General features: G+C 42.4%; 1 protein-coding gene across 4 annotated transcripts in view; it reads left to right on the top strand.

Annotated features, from left to right (window-relative positions):
* Positions 1–12859, top strand: part of GRIA4 (glutamate ionotropic receptor AMPA type subunit 4) — a 418357-nt gene that overhangs the window by 291276 nt on the left and 114222 nt on the right. For all 4 annotated transcript variants that reach the window (XM_019530259.1, XM_019530260.1, XM_019530261.1 and 1 more), the window contains exon 5: positions 5029–5082. In XM_019530259.1, coding sequence (XP_019385804.1) covers positions 5029–5082 — 54 coding nt within the window. The remainder of the gene's footprint in view (positions 1–5028; positions 5083–12859) is intronic.

Below are 12859 nucleotides of genomic sequence, written 5' to 3'. Positions count from 1 at the left end.
AAATGATATAGAGACAGATCCTTTGAGGATATAAATATCACAGCTGCATCGACTTCAGTGAGCTTCTTTGTAGAGTTACAGTATTTTACACAAGCACAAGCTGGCCCAGAGTTTTTTACTGTAGCTTTGGCCTTCAATATCATATTTAAAAGTGGATGTTTTATTTGAACTGTTCTACATTATTTATTTACCATAGGATTTTCTAGTTTTATCAATTTCTTTGTATTATGGAAGGATATATAGCCCTATATTACAAATCATGACCACTGGGAGTAAAGCTATAATGCCATCGTAATCAATGGCATCATTGCAACACCATTAGTGCCAATAGATTTCCATCAGCTTATGCCAAAAATAAGGTTGGACAGCTTTTATACATATTACAAAAGGCTATAACAACATGCTCCACCATGCACAATGCAGGTCATTCATAAGGGCTTTATTTTTTTCCTGTGAAACAAATGGAAACTTGATTGCTGATTTTAATGGGAGCATGATTGGGCTGCAGACAAATGCCTAATTGACATGATGGTGTTTCAGCCTAGTGTATGTTTTAAAACTACAAGTTATTATAATTAATGGAGCAGAAAAATAGTTTTGGAGACAAGAGAAGTAAGAGATGAGAGGTTTTCTGTGACTACCTTACTATTCAAAATAGTCAATAGTTCAAACAGTTCCTTCATAGACCCCGATACCAAATCCTTTGGATTCCATGACCATATCCACCACATAACACACATTTATACATTCTCCATGCTGCAAGGGCATGCTATATCCAGGGGTCCAAAAAAAAAAACCTGCAGAAAAAAAGGCGGAGCAGTGCATGCACAGGCAGTGCATACTGCCTGAAAAGTGCAGCCAGGCCACAGAGCCATGCTCCAGCTGCCAGCCAGGCTCCATGCAGTAGAATTGCTGCTGCTGCAGCCCCAGGAAGCCCCCAGGAGCCCAGGTAAGCTGCTGGAGCCTCCCCAACTGCACCCAGGGTAACTCACCATGCACCAAAGCATGCATAGCACAGGCATTTTCCAGAGACAAGTAGCAGCGATGCAAGATACGCCACCACTATGTGTCCCTGGGGAACAAACATCCATTCTCATCTGGATGCATCCCACCAGTCTGTTACAATAATGACAAGAAGGGAAATCAGGCAGTTCCCAAAGCTAATCTGGATACTGACTTGCTATTTGCTCTTTACCAAATCATCAGGTTTGCCAACTGTCTGTAAATTTATGGATGTCCTTAAAAAAAAGGCTAACAATGCCTGCCTATGAAGTCCATAAAAGAAAATGGAGCTATCCATAAAAAAACTAAGGAACATTGAGCTGGCTCATTGCTGCTGTCAGCATGAGGCTAGATTCAAGTGTCAATGGACAGACTGAGCAAAGCAGTGCCACCTGGTATCTAGTTAGAAGCATGGCTCAGTGCCTTGCAGGGAATTGTCTGTCAGCCACTTACTGCTTCCTGCCTCAGCCATGTTCTGCTGTTGTGTGTCCTTGTTGTCCCCTGCCTGTAATGACTGCTCCGTGCTCACCCCAAAGGTATGCAGGGCTGGGCAGGACAAGAAGGCAGACAGTACAGCCAGTATGGAGCTGCTGGGCAGGGGGAGAAGAGATGGCGGTTTGAGGTTTAAAGGGGATGTCAGGTTGGAGGGTGGACTATGGGTGGTGAGTATGATGCAATTTGGGATGCCAAGGTGTGAGGGTCAGTCTCAGGATGTGTAGGGGTGCTGTCCTCACCCCTAGAGTGGGAACAGCATGGTGTAAAACCATTGTTGCAGCCATCACAATCTCTCACCTGAGGTCCCAGTACAATTAAGGATAAAAAGACATTTCCATTATGCTGTTTCTGAAGGCAAGCAAGACTTGCCTTCAGCAGTGGCTCTGAAATGCCACTTGGAATGATAAGCTTTATTTTCAAATGCAATTAACTACTTTTTTGAAGGGGGAAGAGTGGATTAGTATTTTAGAGGGGCGGGGGTGGTTGCATTTGCTTTCTAGACAGGGAAGTCTTAAGATTTTTTTAAATTTTATTTTAATCATTCAGTTCCAGGGTTGCCAACCCAAGATTTTTTTTTAACAGACAATCTGCTAACTTTTTACTAACAGCCAAACTTTTTTGCCATGGTTGGTGTTAGATCCCTACATTTGGTCCCAGTAAAAACATGTTAATAAAAAAGTTTGGCTGTCAGTAAAAACTTTTCAGATTGTCAATAATAGTTTTTTTCTTAGGTTGACCACCCTGCAAACTATAATATCTCAGCATGTAGCCTTCACTTGTAAGATGGATGGAACCTTAGTCTTGATCTGCTGCACTGAAGCGAGGGAGTTGTGAGGATTAGGGGATATTTGGCCTGTGCTCTGACCATTGTGTGTGCTCTCTGAGCACTAGAAACTGAAAACTCTTCAGGGCAGGCACTGGACTTCAGGTTTTTCATAGCAGCATAGGGGCTAGATCCATAGAGTCACCACTAATTATTAAATCCTAAACTGCTTGGAGAATCTCAGCCAGCAGATATTGGATGTGTTTACAAAGCAGCTCAAAATCTTTGAGGAGGTGAGTGAGTAAATGAACAGAAATAATGAATATGTATCAGGCTAAACCTGTAACAGAACAGACGTTCAGTGCACATAAATCAGTTTCAAAATGGCCAAAGCTGGTTTGAGATGCACCTGGTTGAATATAGTGTCAGACTTAACTGATTGAGCTCAAACTGGTTTATGCAACTTCTGTCCCAGACCCTTTCCTGGTTTAAGTTAAACCAGAATCTCCTACCACCCCAGCATGCTCTCTGGGCTGGGCTCTGCTCTCTGCTTCAGTGGAACAGGGATGGCTCTGCCTCTGTGCTCCCTTTCCAGAGCAGGAACAGGCAGGGGTGGGGGTCTGGCCAGATGCTGACCCTGGAAGGGAGCAGAGAAGGGGTTTATCCCCCCCCCTTTCCCCTATCCCACCAGCACTGATCTGTGAGGTATTTCTCCACTGGCTGCTCCAGCAGTGGGTGCATGGCCAGGTCTGGCAGTAGTTTGGAGTGAACTGGCCGGGGAAGGGGTTTATTTCCCCCCTCCCTGTTCTACCGGTACAGACCCTAGCTGGGGTCTGCTGGGCACTCCCCCCTCACTGCTGCAGTGGTAGAGACATGACCAGAGGCAGGCCAGCATGGTCCCTGAGACAAAGTGGGCAGGGAGGGGAGTTATTCCCCTCTCCATTCCTAAGGAACTGTAGCCAGGGTCTGCCAGACATAATCACTGCCACTGATCTCTCCCTACATGGGGTGAGCAGCGGGATAAGCCCCTTCCCTGCCCCCTCCACCAGATGCCAGCGGGCTGGGGGAATAACCTCCCCCCTACCCCCTTGCCTAAAGGGCCCAGCTCCCCAGCCTCTGGCTGCACCCCCACCCCTGCTGCTGCAGTAGCGAGGGGGCAGGGCCCCTGATTGGGGCAGCATGCCCTGTCATGGTGTCCAGGGAGCACGAGCCTCTTCCTGGTTGGGAAGAGCATGCTGTGGGCAGGGGTGGGGGGTCAGAGCAGCTGCAGAATACCTGGGGCAAGCAGCGGCACTGGGGCTCAGAGTGGTGGCCATAGTCCCCCAAGCCCTCCTATCACCGCTGTTGCTCTCCCCATGCAAGCATGCTGCTGTTCATCCCATGCAGGCTCACCCTATGCAGTCTGCAGCAGTTTTCCCTACCCTGCCCCCACCCGCAGTGTTGTCCCCACCACCAGGAAGAGTCTCATGCTCCAGACACCATAACAGAGGGTGGTGCCTGCATCAGGGTTGCTCCTCCCTCACCACTCCAGGAGCGGGGGGGAGGAGACAGGCTTTGTCAGAGACCAACTGGCTTTGGCCCCTTAGGCAGGTGGTCAGGGAGTGGGGTTATTACCCCCTCTGCCCCCAGGGCACAACAGTGGGGTCTGCCAACACCGACCGCTACCACCAATCACTCCCTGTGTGGGGCAAGTGGCAGGATAAACCCCCTTTCTGCCCCCTTGCCTAAGGAGCCAATGTAGCTGGCCTCTGGCTGCACCCATGCCCCTGCCACTGGAGTGGTGATGAGGAAGCTCCCAGCAGACTCTGGCTCAGATCCATGCTGGTGGGATGGAGAGGTGGGAATTAAACCCCCTCCCTGGCCAGTTCACTTTAGGCTACTGCCTGGGCTGGCCATGCCCTACCTCCCCCACCAGCACAGCTTCCTTGCAGCTGGGGGTGCACTGTAGTGCCCTCCAGCTTCTGGCCTGAGCCACTGCAGGCATGTGCCTGCATTTCCAGAGTTAACAGTGAATGCTTATTCACTTGTAAATTGGTTCTATCCAGGCAGATTAGATTAACCTGCAAAGATTGAATTAAAAAGCTCCAGCTTTTTGAATGTCTGTCCCTATCTCTTCTGCCTAGCTCCTTTGGTTGCACATAAGAGATGTGGTTGGACTATGCAAGGGGTTTACCTGACATTTTGCAAGCCCTGTGAAAGGACCAGTCAAAAATTGCCCTCCAAAATGGCCAGAGAACTCCAAGCTGTGCCATACAATCTAGTATTCCATTCTTATTTAGCTCTCACTCATCTCTTGCTGTTGACTTCAGTTTTGTGGTAGAAAAACTGAATTAAGTTCTTGTAATTTAACCCAGAGAAATCCAATCCTAAGAGTTAAAAATACAAAGTAATTCACAACCAGTACAATATTTAAAACAGAAAAGCCAAAATGGCATTTAGGCTTTCTGTATAATACATGACTGCCTGCTTTTAGGTTTGTATTCTGTAAGGAATTACTACACTTGATAAAATAATATACAGCAGTAAAATGTTCAGGCACATGGAAGGCATTGGGACTGCAAAACTATCAGTTGATTATTTTAGCTGTTTCATTTTCTAATGGTTAGGCATTAGGAAAATTATAGCTACCTTAATCATTCTGGTGGTAAAAAAAAATCTTAACAAAATGTCAAAAGAGTTATATATCTAATAATGTATGTCCAGCTGATGATTAATGATTTACTGAAGCAGTACAATATTACCTAGTTTGCTTTCTTTCCCCCCTACAGATTGTGAGTGTTGGAAAGCATGTTAAAGGCTACCATTACATCATTGCAAACCTGGTAAGATCCTTTTGTGCAATTATGTTAATGCTTGACAAGGAAAATACTCAACTGTGCTCTGGAATTATGACTCTACACATGACATTTGCTATTTGTAACTAATATACAATTTATTGTAATAAGTTCTGAACAATGTACAGAAAAATGTGTTTCTTTTTTCTATTCTGATGCTATTTCAATAACAAGAAGCTAAATTTTATCCTTAGTTATTTTCCATTAAATTCAATACAGGAGGAGGGTGGGTATAAGTGGGGACTGAGTTAGAGCTGTAGATAGTATTAATCATATTTTTATTACTCTATTATTATTATTATTACTCTATCCTTACTTGAATACCAGGGTTCAAAGTAACTTCTCCACATTTTCCAGGGTACGTGCATTTTCCTGTAAGCTACTTCTAGTAAGATTCTTAGATCGGTGTTTTCCTTTTAGAATTATATAATGCATTAGTGCACCAAATGCTCAAAGAGGGAAGAAATAATAAATAAAATCATGTTTTATTACTAAAATAGTTTCTTTTCTAAAGAAACATTCTAGTGCACACAATAGATCAGATTACAAAATATATTTGTAACTTCTGGTTTTCATACCTTCCATTCCTCCTACTTTATCAGATGCCATAAGGGAGTAGACTATACTATACAAAAATGCATCCCTCTTTAAATGAGTTAGTCTAAAAGGGCATCTTTACACACACTCTGGGGGTCAGGTGAGGGGGAGCACTTTACTTAGAGTGGCTCTTATATTTAGCATCCAGTGCTTCAAAACGGTGGTGGTGGCACTTTAACTAAAGCTTGTTTTATGAGCTTTATTTAAAGTACCCCCACCACCATTTTCAAGCATGGGGATACTGAATACACAAGATGCCAAGGCTGAAAGAGCACATTCAGTTAACTGAGTCTGCTCTGACACGTTGTAATGCAGGTGTTCCACATGTCTACAGGAACCCTAAGGTACTATCCTGCACTGCTATCTGGGTTAAATAAGTTAGTGACCTACTGCCTTTCACATGTACTAAAATTCTCTTTTCTAGCCCATTCTAAGGTACTTAAAAGCAGATCTTTCTTTTAACAAAGGAACAGACCCTTGAAAAACATTTTCAGAATCTTACTTTTCAAGTGCAATGTGGTAAAACCAGTCAGGGTGGGAAATTAATGGGGAAAGTTTTGTTTTCTTATGAATGCCTAACTCCTAAATATATAAGGTCAATTTAGCCACTTTTGCACTCAGAGAACAAACCAATCTTGCTATTCAACAGCAAGGGTGTCAACATCATTTAATTGTTTTGTCTATGATGATGTTCATTCTAAACTTCAAATCAATAAGAAAAATCATTTCCTAACACCAGTAAACTTCACGTAAGTTTTCTTTCTCATGTTGCCTATGTTCCATTTGAAAAGTATCCAGTGACAAACTCTACCTAAAATTCTGATCTCCGTTGCACCATTTTAAAACTTATCTGTCTTCAGCTTGCATATTGTGTAGCAATAGTAGTTTATTTACAACTGTCACCAAAACAATACAATAAAATGAGAGATTAACTTTATATAGAATTAAATAATATTTTTATAAATGTATGGTTTTTGCTAATAAAATGCCCTAAGATTTTCTATTCTACATGTTTATAGAAAATGAAAACAGAACATAGTGTATGATGATATTAAAGATAAAATGACATAGTGAACATTAAAACAAAACATGATTCTACTTCTACTTCATTTTAGCCATAATTTTTTTGTGAAAGTAAGGGCCTTATTAGGGCCTTGACACATGGTAATTTTGGATAGCTCCTGAAACTCTTACTCCCTGGATTGTCCACACATTAACACCTGAAATTAGTTTTAAGCGTACTTTAGGTGACTAAAAGTTACACCCCGCTAGGGCAAGTTTATCTCCGATCTATGTGACCTTCCTACACCCAGGAATGCAGCCCCATCCAAATGTCCTGCAGAGCCCATGCCAGCTATCTAGGCTGTAGGGCATGAATGGGTCTGGGAGTGGAGTCCAGGGGGGTGGGGGAGATGACAAGATAGTGGGGCAGATCAGGTCCCCATGAGCTGGAGGTTTGTTCCTGGGGCAGAGGCAGTAGCTCCCCCGTTAAGTGCCTTCCCTCACTGATCCTACCTCCCAGACATCCCAAGAAGAACAACCAGCACCTCCCACACCCTAATCTCAAATCCCAGTTCCTTCAGTGTCTGACTTCTTTCATTTAACCACCCTTTCCCCATCCCCACTTCATTTCCACCTCCCATTTCATTACCCACCAACATCCCATTAACGCTCCACCTTCCACCATCATGTGCCCCCTCCCCACAACCGTCTCTCACACGGCCCCACCTAGAGCAGGGATAGAAGCCTGTCCTGGCTCACCAGCCCTGCAGGGGCGACTCACAGCCATAGCTCCTAATCTGGCCCCTGCTCACCAGCCGTCTAGTGGCAAGTTACAGTGGTTCAGGTAGGGGCTGTCAGAAAACATTTTTAGCTTTAAGGTGTGACTGTTGAAAACTTGAGCTAGCACCTATACTATTCAACATCTGAGCAGCTCAAAGTATAACATGTATTAAGGCCCTATGGCCCAAACACAAATAAGCCTAAGGTGTATAGGAAAGTCTCTGAAGTGTTAGAAAGAAGACAGATGCTTTTCCTTCATTAACCCAGTGTTTAAAATTTCCCACTAATAGAGAGATCCATTTTCCTCTAAGTTCTTCAAAAAACAAACAAGACCACAAATAGTGATTTAAATAATCTATCTCATTCCTCCCACAAGAGCATATTTTGTCCCAATACGATCCAACACCAAATGCCCATGACAACTGAAAATCTCATTAGAGTGAATTTCAGTGTAGCAATGGCTTCTCATTGTTTCTAGTTTTACACCATAAACAGGTAGGTTTCAAGGCCAAAAGAGTATTTTTTTTAACCTTTTAAAAGTGGAAGTTTGAGATGGTCTTACTACTGGCATGCGTGCTGGCACTTTTAATTCTTAAAATGATGTCTTGTTTTAAGTATAGAGGAAATATTGACTCAGTGAATCTCAGTACATTTCCCAGTCCATTCATCTGGAGAAGAATGTAGATGTTATTTAACTACCCAAATCAGGGTTTATTTGGCAAAGGAGAGGCTTCTAGCTTGCATTTCCTTGGGTATCTATTGGTCTAAAAGATCTAATTTTTAATCCCGTAGTTTAGGGTTTTTAATTGAGCTAAAGTGCTCACATTTATCAGTCCCATTTTAGAGTGCATGCCTCCTCTCCCCACACAACCCAATATTGATTTAGAGATAAATTTGCCTTAAAAAGTAATTAGAAATCTTTTCAGGTTTTGCATGGTCCATAGGGTCAGTAACCCAAAATTCTGCTCCATACAATAAAATGAACTCTACCTGGCATCTATAGACCTTTAGCACTTAAAGAACCTTTGCCCTTCTCATTGTAAAACAGTAAACTCTGCCAAATGCATGTTTTGTTCTCGTATTTACATTTTCAATGTGCTTATTCCAGCTCAGATTGTTGCCAAAGTAGATTCCAAGGTATTTAAAGGAAGCCATCTACTCTAAAACTCAAAAACCATTCAGACATCTACTCAAAAACCAAACCATTCATTCCCTAAAACCAATTACTTGATTTGAGCTGTGTTGATTTCAAAACCATTTGAGGTACATTACTGCTGAAAAGCTTCTACAAATCTTTGGAGGACTATTTGGGATTGTGCCATTATAAATGCTTCATTTGCATAAAGCAGGAAGGGGATAGGGTCAGAGTGCATGGAACTGATTCACTGTTAGCATCTATTTTAGATTGTTCAAAAATAAATAAAGTAGCGGAACAAGCAGACATCCTTGCCATACCCCTGTCTTAGTTGGGAAACTATTGGACAGGGCACTGCCAATTATGTAACACACTTTATATGCTGTGTTTGAATAGTCAGACCCCATCTATTCATTACACTTAAGGCATAATTAACCAGTTAGTAATAATCGTCCTGCCACACATTCAGTCAATTAATGGCATAATAAAAAGAGGAATAAGCTACAAAGTTATTCCACAAAATATGTGAAATAAGTGTAGCTGCTTCTTATCACATCATTAATGGAATGTGTGGCCAGGGGCCCCTGTGGCTGGGAGCCCCATTAGCTGATCAGAGCTCTCAGCTGGAGGGGCCTATGTGCCCCCAAGCCTGGAAGTTCCCAGCTCATAGATTCAGAGATTGTTAGGGGCTGGAAGAGACCTTGTAGATCATTGGCTCCAGTTTCTGTGCACTAGGCAGGAAAAGACAACTGGGTTCAAGTGGCACCGGTGAGGTGACTGTCCAGTCTCCTTTTCAAGATTTCCAGGGTAGGTGACTGCACCACCACTTGAGGGAGTTTATTCCACAGTCTGGACACCCTGACTGTGAAGGAATTTTTCCTGGAATTGAGCCTTTCATGGCCTTCCAGAAGTTTGTATCTATTCCTCCTGTTCTTCCCAAGGGGTGCCCTGATGAACAGCTGTCCACTGAGTTCTTGATGTACTCCCCTGACCTAACGGTAAGCTGCTACCAAGTCCCCTCTCAGTCTGCTCTTCTGTAGGCTGAAGAGGCCCGAGTCCCTCATTCTCTTCTCATATGGTTTGTCTTACAAGTCCCTGTTCATACGGTGGCTCTTCTCACTAGTGCGGAGTACAGTGGGAGTATCAATTCCTTAATTTTACAGGAGATGCAGTGGTTAATGCATGCCAGCATGTTGTTTGCCCTGCTGGCCACAACATCGCACTTCTGGTTCATGTTCATGCAATGGTCGATCACTACCTCCCTTCCCGCCGTGCAAGTCAAATTGTCGCCACTGAGCCTGTTGGTATGTTAAGGATTGTTTGCCCCCAGATGGAGCACCTTACACTTCTGAGTGTTGAACTTCAGCTGGTTCCAGTCTGCCCAGCTCTCTAGCCTGTCCAGGTCTACCTGTATCTGCAGGCATGACCACGCTCCCCCATAACTTGGCGTTATCCACAAACTTGGTCAGCGAGCTTTTCACCACAGCATCCAGATCATTGATAAAGATGTTGAAAAGCACTGGTCCAAGCACAGACCACTGAGGGACACCACTGGCCACTTCTCTCCAGGATGACACAGATCCATTCATGAGAACTCTCTGGGTCCTACAATGCAGGCAGTTTTCCAGCCACTGAACTGTTGAGCAGTTAAGCCCACAATCTTCCAATTTTTATACAAGGATGTCATGGGATACTAGATCAAAAGCCTTTTGGTAGTCTAGGTATATAAGGTCGACCTTCTCTCCCATGTCTAGGTGGCAAGAGACCTGTTCATAGAAGGAGATGAGATTGGTAAGACAAGACCTCACACAGCTCGAAGTCCCAAAAGCTAACAGGACTTCCAGGTGCAGGGGTGTACCATGCACCTCCACAGCCAGGAGACTGCAGCTGGGGCAATCACAGATGCAGGGGAGCTCCATAAGAGCTGCAGTCTGCAGGGACCCCTGGGAAACCCTTACAGCTGGGAGCCCAGGTGAGCTGGGGGGGGCTTCCAGCCCCAGGAGCTTACTTCTTGCTGGTGCAGGGGGGCTCCCCCAGCACCAGCAGTAAGAAGGTGTGATGGGATCTGATTCATGATCCCACCATCGTGCCTCCTGCAATGCACCTGTGGCATAGCAGGAGGCATGTCACAAGTAGTGTCCACCTTTCCTGTGTGTGCAGAGGGGCTCTAATTAACAGTTAATTACAAGAGATCTTTATCCTTTGATGTCATTGCCAGGCTTTTTCCATAACTATTATCTGTCTATGCTGTCTATGGAGTGAATAGCTTACTTGAGACCAATGAAAGCTGCATGCAAATATTTTCATCTTTATATGTATTTAGATGCTAAATAGCACAAAGTTCTATGAAGAAATAAACTTCTCTAAAACCAACATACTTTTCCCAAAATAATATTTTCAGAAATCCATGTATGAAGATGAAAAAGTAGATGTCTCCAAAGTATTTTGGCAAGAATACACATAAGACTAATGAGGCAATAGGGCATAGGGCAATAGGGCAGTCCCATTTTTAATGATTGGGACTATTATTTTTTCATTCCATTGCTTCAGGTAAACACCTTCTAAAATAATAATATTAAATGCTTTGATCAGAATTAAATACTGCCAGTCAGTTAATTAGTTGAAGATTTCTGGGGCATCTTTCCATTTCTCAGTATAAATATATGTGATCTTACTTGAGATTCAGAGGTGAAATAATGATCTCCTTGTAACTTAACAGATAACATTTCTGTCAGCTAGAAGCTACCATTTCCTTCACCATTTGTGAGTAAGTTGTTAAAAAACAAGACCCATGTATCTTCAGGAGCATATACATCAAGAATTAAGCTACATTTTTGTCTCTTTGGCTATAATTTAATTAAAATGTCAGTTATCAATATTTTTCCCAGTAGCTACCAAGTAATCCCATAGACTCATTTGATTCTTTTTCTTTTTCCTCTCTCTTTTTTTTTTAATTTTCTACTTCAATCTTCTGGATCCTTTGGAAGTGAAAGCAGTCACTTTTGTACTTGCATTTTCCAAGGCATCTATTAAATTACCTTTAGTTTTAGAACAGTCTTCATCAAAACATAATTTATGTCACCAATGCCACCTATTTGCAGAAAATATGTTCTTTTTTGTGAGGGCAGCTGTTGCATCATCTTGGTTAATTATTTCTTGGGGTTCTTGTACTGTTCTTGGATAATATGAGATAAGCAGCCTGAGAAAGTAACTTTGAATACAGAAATGCTTTTATCACATAACTCATTCTTTGAATTCTCTTTTTATTAACTACTTCTAATTTGGGGGCTAGCTGTACAGATTTTGGGGAAGATTCCCCATAAGATTCTAATGGAGTTTTAAGAGAGAGAATGAAGTGGTCACTTCCTACATGTGATAAAATTTCAGTGTGGCTCTATTGATATATAATCTGTCATGCTTGTTCCTTTAGTTATAACAAATCTGAATGCCCCAGATACATCTTTGCCCATTCAGCCATTAAGTGCTCTAAAATTCTCTTCTACAATCAATTTCAAGAGTCATCATCCTATTTTAGTTTCTTATCCCATTAGGCTGCTGGAAGGATTTGCCATATTTCATTAAAGGTATCTGCATTATCATGGGTGTCAGTGGCACCAATTATAACTTTAAAAGCACCTGCTATTATTATTTCTAATTCCAAAAATGTATTTTGGATCATCTCAAGAGCATTATATAACAATTATAATTGTAGGATTTCATTGGATTTAGATGTGAATATTGGGAGATAAATCTTAATAAGAATTAAGGGAGGTCTACCACAAAATTTAATGAGGACTGCTAGTAGATGGTTAGGGTTCATTACTAGTTCGTCAATCACACTCCTTAATGAGATAAGTGTAACTAAACTACTCTGCAGCTGCCCTTTGGTTTACTCTTTCCAGCTATTTTTATAAAATGAAATAAATGCAGGAATGGACATCATGTTCCCATGCCATATCTCTTGTAAAGTCACAACAAAAACATTTAAAAGTATTTTCCACAATGGGTCAGATAATTTGTTTGACAGCCCAGGTGTTTTCCATAACCAAAGGCCTATCTCTCATAGGGGTTTAGCAGCATGCCTATCTTTATGATATAATCATTCTCTTTCAGTACATAGATACATAGTGACTGGTGGCAGCTAAGGCCTTCAACTGTCTACATTTCCCACTCCTACCCCAGTAAAAGGGTACCAAGTGCCTTACATATCATAGAATCATAAAAAATTGGGGTTGGAAGAGACCTGAGGAG

Source organism: Crocodylus porosus, unplaced genomic scaffold, assembly GCF_001723895.1.
Source record: "Crocodylus porosus isolate Cpor-Errol unplaced genomic scaffold, CroPor_comp1, whole genome shotgun sequence".
Taxonomy (NCBI): domain Eukaryota; kingdom Metazoa; phylum Chordata; order Crocodylia; family Crocodylidae; genus Crocodylus; species Crocodylus porosus.
Note: the sequence above shows the minus strand (reverse complement) of the source record. Positions and strands in the feature narration are given on the sequence as shown.